Genomic DNA, 17,481 nt, shown 5'->3' with positions numbered 1-17,481 from the left:
TGTCAGATGGAGAGGCATCAGTGACTTGTACATATAAGAACAAATACATTGACAGGAGGTCTGTGACCATTCTAGATGGCTTAGACAGCCCTTTGGCATAATACTGGGAAAGGTCGCCTCTGTCCCTGGTGGTGCCTGAGGAACGTAACAGCCTGTAAGGAAATTAATGTTGAGTAGTAGTTTGTAGAATGTGGGTATATTTGAGAGAGAAAGAGAGAGAGACTGACTTCTGGGTCTCTCGAGGAGGGTCTTAAAGCAGTTTACTTGAGTGCCTCAGAGGATTAGGATCAATACTTTGAACGTTACCCAGTATTATCTGGAGTTCCCAGAAGTCAGTATTCACCAAGAGAGAGATGGTGGATCCTGGAAGACAGCTAGAGATTGGTCTGTGTGAGGTCCGCAGAGGTCTCTGAAGTGAGATGAGGTGAAAACTTCTGCAGGAGGTGGATTCGACAAAATGTCAAAATAGCTGCCATAAGATTAATTCTCAAGCTTTTTATTTTAACCCCATTATTCACTGTTGATTCAAATGAACTACAGTCAAGCTTCTCTAATGATAAGTAACTGTCAGCAGCTTCTTCCTGGTCCAAAATGCAGGCCTGTTATTTTCATGTGATCTCTACACGTATAGCCATTTTTCAGGAAGGCTTTTCCCCACTGCCTGTGCTGTAGAGCCTGGGATTGCTTGTGTTTGACAAATGGTAGCATGCGAAGGTTATTAACCCTTCAGGAAGATAGGAATCTCTCTGACATGCTCTGATTATGTGCTAGGGAAGTGCGTCACCAATGTGTGCAATACAGCAAAACCTACATGTAGAGCCCCTCTCCACAATTTCACCCATGGCTGCAGGTCATTTCTCCTTTCCTGCTGCCTCAGACAGAGAAATTTTTAAAACAGGTGGAATCATGAACAGGAGCCTGAGATATTCTGACTGCCTTTTGCTTTGTTGGCTTTTTTCTTCACAGGTGGACTGATGCATGTAAATGTTTTGAATCCTTCTGCTTTGATGGTTAAATTTTACTGGGTTTCTTTTAATGCTGTTGCTGGTAAATTTGGGTTTTTTCACTTCTTTTATACAAATCATGTGACCCTAGCTATCTCAGTTGTTTCTGTCCCACAAAGAATGAAAAGTCCTTGAAATGAGATTTATCAGATTGTCTGATAAACTGAACAGTTAGAAAACTATCCTTTTTTAAGAAAATTTCCAGAGAGTAGGCTGGTTAATGCTTGTTATATTTTGAAGAATAAATAACTATCAGTAACTACCACCAAAACTGTAGCAATTATGAAAAGACTTAAACATTTCCAAACATGAACCTTTTAGAACATGAGAACAGCTGCACTGGGCTGTATCAGAAGTCCATCTGTCTAGTGGCAGATGCCCATGGAAAGACTGGATCAGAAAGGACATTCATAGGATATCCTCCTTCTCCTTCCTTCAAAGGTGCTCCCAGCAAGGTGGGTTTAGGAACTTCTTGAGCCAGAGGTGATGCCTTTGTGTTTAATAGTCATGGGTGGAATTTTCTTCCATGTTTGTACCTAATGTTTTTTTTAACCCATCTAAATTTTTGGCCTCCTGGTAGGAATAAATTCTCCTGCTGAGTTACGCCTTGTGAAAAAGTGCTGGGTTTTGCTTCTTTTAAACCCAATACTTGCTGATTTCATCTGATACCACGCCTGTAATGCGAGAATATTGATGGCAGTGTCAGAGATGAGACTGGAATTACCATGATATGACATTGTGCCTTGCGCTTGGAACATTATATTGTAATTCAATCCTATAATCTGTGAAATTATACCTGAATTTATCTGCCGTGCAGCAGCATGCCGGATAAAACTGCTCTGTAATACTGCTTTGAAGAAAAATAAACAACCTAGTAGTTTACATAGATATAGCTATGTACAATATTTATGTTTTATGTACCATGGAGGATGGTAGCATGTTGGTCATCAAACTGGAGAATTGTGGTAATAGTTTAGTCAGCAAAAGGACATAGATCATGTCAAAATGAAGGAGCATAGAAGCAAGCAGAAAGTTCCCACAGGACTATACGGCAGCCCTTAGTCCGACTGTCAGACCCATGCTGATGCTGTTGCTGCCTGAAGTTTGTTCTTGCGTGGGCAGGTGGTCAATGCAATGGAGTCTGGAGAAGCAGCAGCAGCCTCTCTGTCTGAAGACACCTCCGTGGTGTTGAGCCCCTGCTGCTGCTTCCTTATGACAGTCCTTCCTCCTTCAGTGTTGCTCCAGGCTTATCGCTCCCAGCAGGGCTCTGAGGAGGGGAAGAGGCTTGGGAAAGGGAGGGGTTGGAAAAATAGCAACACTAAGAGTATGGGGAATAAGGAGGAACGAGGCAGCAGTAGAGCTTGGCATTAGAGGGGTGAGGAAATAGCAGGGGAAGTGCATGAAAGAGGAGAGGGGTTTGGGGGAGGAAGGGAGAGAAGAAGACAACAACGAAGAGGCACTGTTTAAAATAAAGCTGGCATCATCAAGAGAGAATGCTCCTGCCATTACAGAGCTTTTCTTCACATTGTAAGATTAACCACCCTGTGCTTATTCAGAACTTGAACTCATCCTTGTGTTGAAATAGCTTACGTTGTCATAGTTCATGATGTATATGTCCAAGTGAAACTAAGAGAGAGCTGCGGCTTCTTTCATCTTACAGAGATGTTGCAAGGCATTGCTCTTTTAGAAAAGCTTACTACCAAATATGTAAGCAGAATTATAGTGTAGAAACTCTGTCAATGGAGTTTTATATTTATGACTCTAAAGGTATTGCAGTTTTATGGACAAGAGACATGAAATATGATTTAAAGGGATAAACTGAACCTGACTGCAAAAGTTTTGTCCCTGCTTCTTCCATGGAGGCATCTTGAACTGGATGTAAAAAATAGGTGGTTTTCCTTTTGTATGAGTGTATTTTCCTCCTCACTAAGGAGTCTTGCTGTAGCCAAGATTTAATCTTTATGATTAATGTATTGGTAACAATAAATAACCTACTTTTCATTATAATTGACAAATAATAAAATTTCACTGATACTTCAGTGTCAGACAATGCTGAAAACACTGGGAAGATTTCTTGCAGAAAAAAAGCGAGTTGTATTTTCAACTCTGTCATTTTCAGCTGTGCTCTGGTTGATTCTTCCAGTCCCTTGCAAATTAAGGACATAAACTTCAGTTAGTAGTTTTTGTTATATATGAAAATTAAGTGCTTTTGAATAAAACAGCTGAGCGGACTATTTTTATCCTTAATACGCAAGTTAGTTTTCTTCCATATTAAACTTAAAAGAATAAGCTTCATCTGTTACTCGTTCTTGGATTATCCAACGAAATGAAACGTTCTAGGTTGCTAGTTACATCACGTATTCATTTATTTTCTGTTTCTTCCTGCCATTTTAATGCAGACTGCTTTCAGAGAGATTCAGAAGCTTATAACCAACAATTGGAGGGGGTTTGCGTGTTGCAAAGGTCTTCCCTAAGTGAAAAAGATTAACACAGGCACAGCATGTGCTGTGTAGTAGAATCAGAACTGCAGGTAGTTACCTGACATGTTGAGTGTTGCTCCGTGTTTCAACATGTTGAACGACCAGTCTGATGGTAAGCTTAGGCATGGCAGTATTCCCTTGCTGGTGGAGTGTGCCTGTAGTTCAGTTTCACATAGTGGAAGCTGCTGAATATCCTTTGTGCTGAATGGTGCCTGCAAGGCACAGTTCTGAGTAAGGGGATGGGGCCGGAATTGCTGGAAGGCATTATATGTACCAGAGAAACCCAGACTTTTTTAGGCTGTAGAAAAGCTGTAACATCTTCTCGTATAATGCAAACCTAGCCAAGGCCAGTTTTCTTTCTTTCATCTCCCTGTGACCTCTAGGAAAGAAGATGCTCAGGGACATGGGAAAGAAGGGTCCTATTCTTTTACTGTCCCACTCTTTTTCTTGCCTTTTTGTGGAGTTGGTCTAAAACTAAGAAAGGCCCCATGCCATGCACATTCGCAGGCTGCTACTTTCTGCCTGTTGCTCAGGCAGGGCAACAAGCAGCACAGTGCTCACCCATGACAGAGTCATCAATTTGTTTTAAAGTGGTCTGAGATGAAACAACTGGGATTGCTGTCACTCACAGGTGACATAAGTTTTATTTGCATATAAAACATCCATCTGCTTTGGTGTTGGTCAGTATGTAATATTTTAACAAAATGGTCAAACTGTCAAAATAAGCAATTATTTTGCTTGATATTACTTATCAAACAAAAGAAGCAAAGTAACGGTGTTGTGGGGCTGGGTGTGTACATGTAAGGATATATGGTTGCCTGTTACACACCTCTGTCCTGTTACCATTAGTTTTGTTCAACCGTCTTTCTGTGCTGCCTTCTGGTTTTTGACGACTGTATTTTCGCAGACCGTAGAAGAGATTGAGGGTGTACTGGGACGTGACCTTTACCCGAACCTATCTGAAGAGAGATCTCGATGGGAAAAGGAGCTGGCTGGCTTGCGGGAAGAGAATGAGAGCCTCACGGCCATGCTGTGTAGCAAAGAGGAGGAGCTGAACCGGACCAAGGCCACCATGAACGCTATTCGTGAAGAGAGGGACAGACTGCGTAGAAGGGTAAGGCTGCTGCATAGATGGTGGCTTCTTGTTCCTCTGAGCCTGTATAATTTTGTCACCAGGACAAGCTTCTCTTTAATCTCCCTTCCTGTATTGGCTGTAAGGCTTTCTGGTTTTCAAGTTGAGCTACACAAATTACAGAACTAGGACAAAACTGCACATAATTGAAGAAGAGTGTGTGATGAAATGCCAAGGTGTACAACAACCTCATGTCAGAAATCGTGTGTTAACAGAAAACCTGATACTCATCTCCAAGGAAGCATATGTAACTTGTCTATAGAGAAAGCAGATGTTCATTTAGTGAATTTTCCTGTGAGGCATTTTTTTTCCTTTAAACAACAAATATTTCTTTGTTTTTGATGGGAATTCAATTTGTGATTAGGAGAAAGAAAAAGAGCAGGGCTCCTGTCAGTGGGTAATAATTCTCAGAACTGAACAATAAGTAGTCCCAGCCATGTCCTGCTTCCCTGTCTACATTTTATGATACTGCAAGGTCAGATAAAGGCCTTGTGCTTTGTGTGGAGTCCAAAGTGAAAAAAAAAAAACCCTGGAAATTTGTTCACAAAAAAGACAAAAGACCCAAGAGAACGTGAGCCCAATCTCTGTTACTTTTAGAATTTGTTAGCTTTGCCCCTGTTAAATCTGCAGAGTTTTGGCTAGATGTGAAATAATTTTGGTTTTAAAACAGACAGTTTCATGTTTGTGTTCTATTTGAGTAACAATTTAATCCACTGTATCTTGGTAAAATTATTGGAAGTGTTGCTTTTTACCTACTGGCAACAGATCGAGCTTTTATGCAAAAACTGTCTTTCTAAAATAACATTGTTCTGTAGTGACTGTATCATTTTAGCATGAAGCTGCGTTGTGTGAGACTTCCAGTCTTCAGATATTGAGCCACAAATTACCTATGCAATATTCCCTAGCCTCTCTTAGCACTAAAAAAGGGTATGTGTGATGAGGGAAGAATGGTAATCTGCTATCGTATAAAACAAGACCACTTCAACTTTTCCTTTGTAAAATTTAGTTTTATTATATACCATAGGTGTAAGTTGTTTTCAGTCCTGAAGTTTTTGGACTGATTTTATAGTGACACTTCTTTTTAAACAGAGGTGGTACTATCTCTTGAGCTACAGAAGTAGCATTTATGCATCTGGTAAATTATTGCAGGATTGGGGTGGGGAGGGGCAAGTGGGCAGAGAATAGGAACTTGTGCTTGTGAAATTTGCTTACCCAAATGCAGCTACTGGCACTGCAGATGATAACAGATCAATATTGGGATGTCAAACAAGAAAAAAACAGGTGACCTTGAGGATAGATTTAATAGAAAAAGATTTAAATTTTGAGAAGAGTGGAACACAAGTTAAGGTGCTTAAAAGATTGGTAACAAGAATTTATGCTGAGAGCCAGGAGCTCCTCAGTTAAAAATCAGAAAAGGGGAAATCTGTCAGGGATCACCATGGCTCAGCTGTTGATGCATGGTGGCAAATTCAATCCTAGGATCTGCCAGATAAGTTATTTCCAGTAGAGACTGGAAAGACTGTATAAGGAGTAGTGAGATCTGATCTAGAATATTATACGTAGTTCTTATCTTTTACTCTTGGAGAGGTTCATTTTATACTGGCAGAACAAAGACATAGAAGATGGTCAGAGAACTGGGCAGCTTACTTGGAGGAGTGACTTAAAGAGATGGTCCTGTTCAACTTGGCAAAGCAAAATCTGAATTTGATTTCTCTTTACAAGTACTGGAGGAAGCAAGTAAGAATGGGAGCTAATGGCTGTTCAAACTTAGGGACAAAACTGGAGCAAGAACAGATTAATATAAACCAGTTGTGGCTATATTAGGCCAGAAATTACACTGTGAGGTGTCTAACAGACAAGAGGACTGTGGTTCTGAAGAAACAGTAAGGAGGAAGACTACTCCTTCAAGCTACCTTGAAAATGGAACTTTAAAAGTTATGTTTCTATAATGAAATGTAGGACTATGCAAGGGTACCTATTAAACCCATGATCGTTACATTAGGATTGTATTCAAAGGAAAGCAAAAAAGTGGACTTTTAATTGGCCTGGTTAATACAGCTGCATTAATGCTAGAGCTACCCTTAGTATCTCTGCATGAAACTGTTAGTTTTGTCTGGCTGCCAGCAGTAGCAGAGGGTTGGATGAGATGATGAGGAAGATGCTGTTTAATTCTCTGTGTGCACGTACTGCTTGACTTGGTTGGTCTATACTGGAATCCCCAGTGGACCAAGCATTTGTGGAGCCACGCATGTACTGGCTATGTTACGGAATATTTCATGATTTCCTTAGTATAGGCAGGGCCTGGGACTGGAAGGGTAAGGGATTAATCGTGCTGATCTAGTAGTGGCCGGCCTGTCTGCGGGAACTGTTAGCGGGGATGCTGCTTGCGTTACTGATGTCCTTCTGTCATGGAAGCATCTCTGGTGGAAACAGAATTGAGGTCATCAGCTTGTTTCATGTAAGCGGCTAGAGGAATTGCCAGACGATAGCAGCAGTGGGACGTTACTGACCCGAATTGTGTTCGGACCGCTGGCCCTGGGAGGGTAAGCCTTGAATTGCTCCGTAGAGACTGAGAGCTGCCTTTTGTGTACAGCAAGCCAGTTTGAATGTTCATTCTCCTTTAATTAAGGAAATTCTTCTTGGACAGATTGGATAGATGTCTTGCCCAGTAGATGGAGGATTAATGTTGGATTGGCCCAGAGCATAACAAAATCAAGCAGCCGCTATATTCAGGCACAGCTGGCAGGGTTTTTTGGTTTGGGTCTTTTTTTTTTTTTTTTCAGTTGTTTTCATTTAGTTTGCACCTATAGAGGACTTTATTGAAGTATGGTTTTTAATATCATCCTGAATTTGTAGAACAACTGGTTTATTGCCTCGACCAGGGAAGTTTGTTCACAGCATATGACCCTGTCAGCAGCACTATGCAATTGTTGCACTGGAAACCATATTTGCATTCTTAATGTAACATTGTGTCCATAGTTGCAACAAAATAAATGTTTTCTCTGACCTCCTAACTATTTTCTGTATGCCACCTGAACTCAGAGTCACTTCAGATTATTTCCCTGGAGAGTGGGAAAGGAGATCCAGCTAAAATTTAGTTATTGTTCTTCTCAAATTAAATTGGGTGAAGCGAATAAGCTTGAAGTTGACCAGATCAATAGGTCTGTTACTTTGGACCAATGTCTGTAATCAAGCAGAGTGCTTTCAATACATTTTTCTCAGGCTTGTTGGAGATCTAATTTAATTAGGTATTTGCTGTGCTCAGTTAACAGATTGAGCTGCTTTCTAGAACAGTAGCTAAGAAACAACATACATATGGAGTCTGTTTCTCACAGGTCATTAGTAAATGAGGTAATTGCTTATTTCGGTAGGGTGCCTGCAGTGTAGCAGCTGATTTCATAGTGCAGAGGTTTATTTTACCTCTGTATGATATTGACGTCTTAGAAATCTGTTTAAGTCTGGGCCAGTCAATGCCCCAGAAACTGCTTACGTATAGCTGACCATAATCCTGAATCCAGTAATACAGTTGAGGTGCTGGGGAACTTCTGTGCCAGTTCATGGGATTAATATTATTATTACATGAGACTAAGATTGTAATTGGGTCAGCGCTATTTACAACTGTGATATGTAGTAATAGGCTTAAATAGTAGTAGAAACAGTAATATTTGTGTTCCTACAGAGAATCTCTTTGTATCCACCAGGGGAGTCAGATGAGCAGCACCAATACAGCGTATAAATTCCATCATGAGTGCAAAGCAAGAGTCGTGGGGCTTTTAACTACTGCCCGTGAAAGTTTCCAGCTGAGCAGTGCCTCAGCGCAGTCCCGGGCAGTCTGTGGGCATAAGCAGCAGTGGCTCCCCTGAGCCTGTCCTGAAGAGCCCAGTCTAAAGTGAAAAGGCAGTTCCAACTCTGGAAGTCTGTTAGTCTGTTCTCTGCATAAGCCATATGTCAACTTGTTCAGTTAATCAAATGCTTTTAGTTGTGAGGACTATTCTGTGTCTGCTCCAAACTCAGCTGAATTCACCAAACCGACCAGAATAAAACCAGACTTTATATTTTAGCTATCTTCAGCTTAAGACCGTAATGAAAACATAATCTGCAGAGGAGTAGAGAAGCACCATTTTAATGTGTGATCCCTCCACCTGCCCAGATTGCCCCCACTCCAAGAAACTTCATTTTATCATGAGGGCTAAATATCCCAAAATACTTTGTCCTTGCAAGGAGTTGAAACCTACCCAAACCACAGCAGGACTCAGATCCTTGGCCTTGCAGGCATTCTTGGGCCCATGCTGTTCTCAGATGACACAAAGCTGACACAAGCTGCTCCTCTGTCCTCCATTTGGCGTCATTCCTGTTGGGATCAGAAGGTATTGTTCCAGATTTCTAGAGAACACTGATACATTATGGGCCTTTAGAGATTATCGTCAGCTTGCACATCTTAAAGCGATCCTTGAACTGCTCTGTCTCCCTTGTCTCTCGGTGCGCACCAGAAACCTGCAGTAGCAGCCAAAAGCTATTTCCATTCTCCGCCTCCTTCCGTTGTGTGGTATTTGCTTATGCAAAATCTCCGCTTAGCTGTTAACTAACTAGAGCTTTGCTTCTGTTTCCAAGCTTGTATGCAAATGCTCAGTGATTAATCTGAAATTAAATGAGAAAAAGCCTGAGACAGGCTTACTGCCCTCACTTGTGTTTGTTTCTGCTGTGTGCTAGCCTGGATCAGAACACTTCGGTTGTGCTCAGGGCTTTTAGGGAATCCACCCTTCACCTCCCATGTCACGTCCTGCCATGTCCTTCAGTTTCATTGCTTTGCATCCTTCATAGAGGTGCAGCACCCAGATCTTTCCGCATCAAGCACTGCATGAGGGACTTCTGTCTGAAAAGTGTCAAAAGCAGAGGAACACTTGCTTGATAACATATTTGTATCAGCCAGTGCACTGTAGCCTTTCCTGCTACTTAAAAAAGCCGTATGTATAAACCCTACTAGCATACCTGTCCCCCCGTAGCTTGTTGTGTCTGTGTGTCTTCATTCCTCAAAATAATTATTCAAACTGCAGATTGATTTTTGGATCTGCCGGAGGAGTAGCACTCCTAGTGACTGTTAAGTTCTTACATATTTCTTGAAAGGAGACATCTTTGCGGGGGGAGAGATTCTGTAAATGCCTCCTTTGAACTGATGAGTGCAGGTCTAAGCTCATTCAGCTCCAGAGAATTTGCTGGGGAGATGGCCCATATAAATACCAGGAAAGACTTCTTTACCATACTCAGTCAACCACAATGGACAACCTGTAGGAAATCAGACCTTGTTAGCTCTGGTGCTCACGATTTAAGAGGAGCTAAAAATTATCTGGCTGAAAATAATCGCCACTAGGCCTGATTGAAAGGTTAGGCGTGCTTTAGGCTGGGAAGGGCCCTCGCCACTCAGAACAGCTTGAATTGTCACACTGGTATTTCATTTTCCATCTTCCCCCTCCACAGATTTGCAGTATGCATGAATGAACTGGAAAGTGGGAGAGGTATATATTCATATACATATATATTCACTTCCTGTGGTTTGTTGTACTTCTTCTTCCTCCTCTGTATAACAGGGGAAAAAAATTGAAGAGGTATTAAGATTCTGGGGACAAAATGTTCTGACTTGAAGGGTTCAAAGGTACTGCATAATGAAACAGGTCACAAGTAGGGTAGAAAGAAAAGAATGACAGGCATGCCCCTTATTTGAAACTGGTTTAGGAACAAAAGCAGCAGGTGTCCTCTGAATGTGGAAATCGGTGGTAAAACCAGGCAGTTTGTAGCTATGCTTTTTAATTCAAGAATATGTTAACAAATCGTGTAGTTGTGAGTATGCATGTGTAAAATACAGAGTAAAAACATGTTTCTTAGATTCATGATTGTAGATCATAAGCATATTCCACTGAAATATTTTCTATAACCCACTATGCATTTCTGCAAACATGTCCATGATGCCTGTTACGAAGTCTTCCATAAATCCAACATTACCGTAGTGTGTCAGCCCCTTTTCTCTTCTACCCTTGCTGCATTTTTATTTAGTTCTTAAGGTACCCTCGGGAAATTATGCTTTATTTTTCCCTATTTCCTACTCCAATTCTCAGTATTCAAAGGAAAAAATCAGAAATGCAGCTGAACAACTGGTTCATTTTGCTAAACATCAAGTATTAACGAATAAAATTTCCAGTTATTTAAGCGTATATTAATAACTTGAGAACGTCTGTTTGCATCTAGCTTTTCCTGGTATCTAGGCTATCCTGGTATCTAGGCTATCTCTGAAGTCTAATGGCTCTGTTGCCTTCTGTCTCCCTTAATGCCCCTGCTCCTGCTCTCTCCAAGGTGCCAGCACTTCTTCTGTAATTCTGTGGCCTTCCTCCAGCTGTTTAGAAGATTTTTGCTCTTTCCTTTTTTTAATTGTGGATCTCACAGATGTTTCCCTGGATTTCTTCTTTTTTCCTCTGTTCTCGCTGCCTCTTTTTTTTCTCATCTTACAATTAGATCTGCCTGTCGGCCACTTTCCATCTCAATTTAGAGTTTTAGGACTTCATGGCAATTTTTATATCCTTCTGGATGTTTCTGTCTTTAAACTAGTTTGATGCAAGAGCTGGATAAATCTTCTTTTACATCCTTACTTGTTATTCCTCCCCAACTCAGAAATCCACACTTTCCTGTCTTTCAGTGGAAGTTCTTTTTTTTAGTTGGTTTTGTCTCTTTGCTTGTCTTCACCCATTGGATTTTGTCAATTTTGGCATCCATTTCCTGTAAGATCTGCCCTTCCTCTATCTCCCATTTCCAAGTGTTTATTGTGTCTCATGCATGGTACTGCAATTACCTTCATTCTACTAATAAACATAACCTTCAGAATAAATTATATTACATTGGTAATGACACTTAAGACTGGTGGAAGTATTGAGCAGGGGTGGTCAGACAATTTTTAATCATATTTTTTTAAACTAGTCTTTTCATAATTCATGCATTCGCCAACCCAGAGAAGAAACTGGCTCTTCTGAACTCTTTTTTTTTTTTTCTTGATTCCTGTCCTTTGGCCTTCCTTTGTTTTTCCTGTAGAATTGCTGCTAGTAGGATGTACTTTCTGAGGAGATGGTGCATACCGCTCTGTTGACGGTGGAGGTTTTGGTGACCAGAAATAGTTACCTAAGCTGTCTCTGGGTAGTCTGGTGGGTGAGCAGCCCAGTCATGAGACTCTGGCTTGATGAATGCATGAATTGTGAGACTGGTGATTTTACAGGTCAGACAAACTTCCCCTGCTACCCTGCTCACAATTACCATCCAGTACTCAGTGTTGCTAAACTTAGTGCAGCTATTTATAGCAATTAATTCAGCATGTAATTTCTCACATGAAGGCCTCAATCAGTAAATCCATCGAGAAGCATGGTGAAGCAGACAGCTGTTATTCAGTTGTGATAGCTTCTATGATACAGTATTAAAGCAGTGACTTGCATAGCTTGATAACTGTGCTGTGCTCTGAGTTTGCTTTTATAAATGCTGTCCTGAGCAAAGCTTTGCCTGGCTACAGTCTTAGCTGTGTTCATTTTTCTTCTCTTGCTGATGTTGTTTTACAGATCTTTAAGAACAATTGGCTTTGTAATTGTGGCCAATAGTTGCTGCTCAGTAATAAAGCATAGACTAAAGGAAACCTATAGGTATTAAAGTTTTCTTTAATATTGTCCTTACATAAAGTGGTCTTAGACTTTGGAGTCAATGAATGCTTAACATTTTAAGCAACTTTAACACTCTGTTGTTGGCTGCCCTTAAACTTAGAATGTTACTTGGGTTTGGACTGAAATCTTCTGAGACTAGCTTCTGGGCATAGGTGAATATTTTAGCAGTTTTTAAGTCAGACATTGAGGCAGGGATTTGATTTTATGAAGAATACATCCCTAGTGGTTTTCCTGTTTGTTTTCTTTTAAACAATGCTGTAACTTAAGCATTTGGGGAATTTAGTTTGGAACAGCCTGGGTTAAAAGAAACAGTAATAAATGTAATTTTGGTTTAATGAAATTTTGGGGTTGGGGATTTTTTTTTTTTCAGTGTTAATGCCATAGTAAAAATCCTATTTGCACTGGCATTCCACATCTGCAAGCAGAAACATGCCTACATGGTTTATTTCAGTTTTATGCATATCAGCAGGCTGAAATGATTGGTTTGCATCAGTAGAGCACTTCTGTCCTTAAGGTTTGCATTAGTTCATCTGTACCCATGTTGAAATTATATATGTCTGTATGAAGAAAGGAGGCCTCAGCTGCAAATATGTAGAAGATACATGCTGTGAATGTGCACTTTATACACTCTGCACAGTTAACTTTATGATGTAATTACAGTTAAGATGTATAATTCTGGGGCAAGCACCCATATCCATTTTTCAGCAAGTTCCTTTAAACATTGGGGATTTGATTTGAGGTTTTGTGTACTTTATCTTTTTTTTTTTAGCAGAGAGGCCAATGAGGTTGTTTGGGTTCATTTTGTTTAAGGTATAGCACTCCTCCACGACTGAACAGGGAAGTTACGAGTGCAGTTAACCTTTATGTTCTCTAACTGTTGCGGCCCACAACTTTTTATTAGTAACATGCAATTGTTCTGCTCTGTTATGTAAAATACACAGTTTTTTTTCTTTTTTGTAATTTGCACATACCTAAAAATTCTGTTATTTTGACAGTACGTCCTCAGGCAACTTGACCTTCAGATTGCATACGACTGAGGGAAAGGCAAGTGTACTCTCCAGGGATGTAGAAGCAGACTGTAGGGGATGGTAGGAGGCGTAAGATACTGCTTCTGTGACTGGAACGAGTTTCAGCTTCAACTCTTTCCTCAGTGCCATAGGTTGAAGGGATCTGTGTATGTTGTGCAGGGAACATACTGACTGCCTTTTCTTCAAGCAGAGATTGCTAAAGCACTGACCATATACTTGGTGACCCTATAGCTGAAGAAAGCCTGAGCTTTAATGCAACTTTAATCTTGAATTTTTTGACTAAGGGATTTCAGCTTGCTTATCTGTTCTCTGTGTAAATGTATTGTATTTAGTATAAAATCCCACCTTGTTGTAGAGGATAGGAATCAGAGTTGCATTTCATGCCACAGGGGGATATCAAATGGACTGAACTTCTATTTCACTAGACTTTTGGTATTATTTTACCAGTTCTGTTTTGCAGATGGACTGTTCCAATAAAATTGGCATAGAAACTTGCATATTAAAGTAAACACTCTATATTCTGGGAAATTTCCCCTTCAGATGGTTTCCTCTCCCTTGTCTCATCTCACACTCTTTGTTTGAGATTCTATGGGAAAAATGAGCTCTGTCACTTTACCTCGTGGCATAATTGTTGTGTTAACCAGACCATTTACTCTTTGTCCATTAAGAATTATTCCAACGTAAACAATATAAACTTTAGCTCAGCTATAGTTTGCCTCCTGCAGACTTTTTTTTTTTTTTTTTTTTACCATTTAGTCCTGAAAATCTTTTGACGTCAGTTCTACAAGTATCTGATGCGTTATGAAGACCATGCAGTGTTTTCAGTGTATGTTTACAGAGAGCTTCTGCAGACTGTTGATTGGGTACTTCGCTGATATTTTCTTGTCTGTACATTACTCGCTGTAGGGTAGCTTTACTTAACTGTGGTTTTGAAAGCATGATTAATGTTTGAATTTCTTTGACCATTAGATATGACAGAGTCATCCTGTGATATATTTATGTCAAGAATTTTCTAAGCGCTAGAACTTTCCATTAACAGCAGGATCTTCGTTTGATTTGTTTAGGCGTCAAAATCTGGGAGCGGAGCATTAGCTTCATCCCAGTGAGAATAATTTCTATACATATAGTACAGCTGCACTGAAGGGGTTATATAAAACAAGCTGAAACTTTATGTAATTACAGTATTACATTTGCCTACTTCCACATTGCAAATAGTTTAAAAAACTGACAACAATGGAATTTCAAAACAACCTCCCTTCGTCATCTCCTCATGTGAAAGCTTCACAGCAACCACAGGACAAAATGCAACTTCAATGCTCAAGACAGAAGCAATTAGACTTGGCTAGACAATGAGAAAATCTCCGAACTATTTAAGCCATGAAAGCTGGAAAAACAGAACATTGTGTTTTCTTATAGGTTCGGGAACTGCAAACACGTTTGCAAAGTGTGCAGGCAACAGGCCCATCCAGCCCAAGTCGTCTCACTTCTGCCAATCGACCCATCAACCCCAGCACGGGAGAGCTGAGCACAAGCAGCAGTAGCAATGACATTCCCATAGCCAAGGTGAGCTCTTGTTTGTTGCAGTAACAAGTCTCAATACCTGGGAGAAGGAGGCTTGTTTTGCACAGCTGCTGTGCAAGCATGCGATTAATTGGGAGATATCTAGAATCCTCAGTGCATTTTTTGCAGTCCTAAGCAGGCCCATGAACCAGAGCTGCAGAAAGGAATTAAGTAATGATTGTAATTCTCTTGGTTACAACACGGGTGTCAATTTTACAGTAGTCTACTTTAGGTTTGCAAGTGTAGCAAGTGAACAAATGCATTTTGTGTAATCCTTATGGAGTGTGAGTTCCTGTGTAATCTGTGCAGCATTCTGACTTACAGATTGCTGAAAGAGTGAAGTTGTCAAAGACAAGATCAGAGTCTTCATCATCTGATAGACCTGTCTTGGGATCAGAAATCAGCAGCATAGGGGTAAGGACTAATAATTATGTGCGTGCATGATACTTTCTGAAGATGACACATGTTCCATTAAAAGCAGCATTGTTTTCTTACTAAATTGATATACAAGCTAACGGAAAATACTTGAAAAGTTATTTTGAGAAAAGTATTTCAACGGAGAATATTTCGCCCAGTGTTAAGATCTCATTTTCTCATAACTGGTGGCTAGAAATCATTATCTGAGTGACTTCAAGAGTGTAATTTTGAAGTAAATTCCTCCAAAATACTATTCTTCAAGAACAGACTGTTCAGTTGCATTTCACAACTTCCAGTCAACAGAGAACTGGGTTCTGCTTTGTAATGCCAATGAGAATCCATAACGCTGTTGTCACTGTGTGTTAATATTTGTTTTGCTGAAGAACTTAGCTCTGACCTTTTGCTAAGCTTTCAGGAAAGCAAATACTTGCGTATTAGGCTTTTTAAATGTATGATGAAATAGTGGGCTTCACCCTTTGATTAGTAGAATTTTAAATCAAAAACAGTTCCTTAAAGTGGAAACTTGTAAGTGTCCTATTTGATGTAAAATTCATAGTGAAAACTGAATGCCTTGAAGTGAGTGAATGCAAGCAAATGCAGCTCTCAATGCAGACAGCCTGTGAATGAATCCAGTGGTTGTCTATTCACAATGATCAATTGACTACCCTGTGCAGGTGTCTAGTACTGTGGCTGAACATTTGGCACATTCCCTCCAAGACTGCTCAAACATCCAGGAGATCTTCCAGACTCTGTATTCGCATGGATCTGCTATCTCTGAAAGTAAAATCCGAGAGTTTGAAGTGGAGACAGAGAGATTAAATAGGTAAGGTGAAAAGTTAGATATGCTCAAATGTGTTGTCTGCTGTTGGCTTTGTTAAAGTTACTACTTTTTTATGCTTTTTGAACATTTCTTGGTTCAATCCCAGCTCAAATGTGGCAGCTGCAGATAAATGTCGAATGTAGTTGATGAGAAGATTGGACTGTATGCTATGGATTCTTTCCATTAATATGGCAGTTTGGTCATGCATTATTAGATCAGCATGACACCTTCACCTGTGACAATTTGCACTGTAGAGTGTCCTTCTTTATGGCTGACCAAGTGGACGTGTCATCTTTTTTTCATAAGACACATCACCACTAGAAATAAGGATTCCCATAACTTATGCTCCATCATTCTAGAATTAGCTTGCTTTGTTTTGTCCTGAAGAAACAGAATTACTGCAATAACTGTATCAATGAATATACTGATGTTTGGTGGTGTGGCATATACACCAGTAAATACACTTCTGTCTGCAGAAGAAAGAGTGCAGCTTTCTGGTTGCAGTTAAAATACTGCTGGTGTAATCCTTCAATAAGCTCTGTCAAAACCAATGCTTCGTGTCCTCTTTGGCACGTTAAATCAAAACTGTGGATCAGGAACGTGAGAATCGTGTCTCAGCATGTTTCCTTCCAAGTTCCCTCTTCCCCACAACCATCTCAAATTTAGTCTGATCAGTACAATGTATCTTTTATTTGTAGCTCATGGGGTTTTGTGCTTTTTTTTCTTTTTTGCCTTTTTTTTCTTTTTTTCTGTGCACTGCACAATTACACCTTGACAACATGTATCCGTATGGGATGTGTCAAAGAAGATACAGGAGGTGAAGCGTCTGAGATTTCTAGCAGTGGGGAAAGTTGGGGGTTTATTCTGATCACTGAATAAATGATATACTAGCCCTTCTCATTCTTCTTGTGTTTGTTAAGAAGTCAGTGATTTTAAGAGTTCTGCATGGCACTGATTTCTTCATTAGCCACCTGTTCAAATTTTGAAATAATTTTCCTGTCTGGTTGTGGTGTATGTCCAACTCTTACAACCAGGCATAGTATATTGGTGTGTAGTGCAGTTATCAGCAGTGAGAATAAACAGTAATGCTCGTATTCTAAAGCCTCATTTTCAGACTCAGAGTTAATCTCATTGAGAAGAATATTGCAGTTAAGTTCTGGTATGAGCTTCTGTGTGACTATTGCCAGAACTTTTGGAGATTTCATTGCCTCATTGAAACTTCATTTGTATTTTGGAAGTTAACTCTCTAACCACAACCAAAATATTACTTCAAGTGAAACGGTTATTTTGGATGTTCCAAAGGAAGGGGGAGTTTATGCAGCTGCGTGATCCCTACAAGCATTCGCATATTG

The 17,481-nt window shown here is 40.1% G+C and overlaps 1 protein-coding gene across 1 annotated transcript in view; it reads left to right on the top strand.

Annotated features, from left to right (window-relative positions):
* MCC (MCC regulator of WNT signaling pathway) overlaps window positions 1-17,481 on the top strand; it is a 209,070-nt gene that overhangs the window by 147,836 nt on the left and 43,753 nt on the right. Inside the window, exons 7-10 of the mRNA XM_035888472.1 lie at window positions 4,392-4,598; window positions 14,749-14,895; window positions 15,217-15,306; window positions 15,984-16,132. Coding sequence (XP_035744365.1) covers window positions 4,392-4,598; window positions 14,749-14,895; window positions 15,217-15,306; window positions 15,984-16,132 — 593 coding nt within the window. The remainder of the gene's footprint in view (window positions 1-4,391; window positions 4,599-14,748; window positions 14,896-15,216; window positions 15,307-15,983; window positions 16,133-17,481) is intronic.

Source organism: Egretta garzetta, unplaced genomic scaffold (assembly GCF_000687185.1).
Source record: "Egretta garzetta isolate BGI_Z169 unplaced genomic scaffold, ASM68718v1 scaffold271, whole genome shotgun sequence".
Classification (NCBI taxonomy): Eukaryota; Metazoa; Chordata; class Aves; order Pelecaniformes; family Ardeidae; genus Egretta; species Egretta garzetta.
The sequence above is the reverse complement of the archived record's forward strand: the minus strand, read 5'-3'. Positions and strand labels throughout refer to the sequence as shown.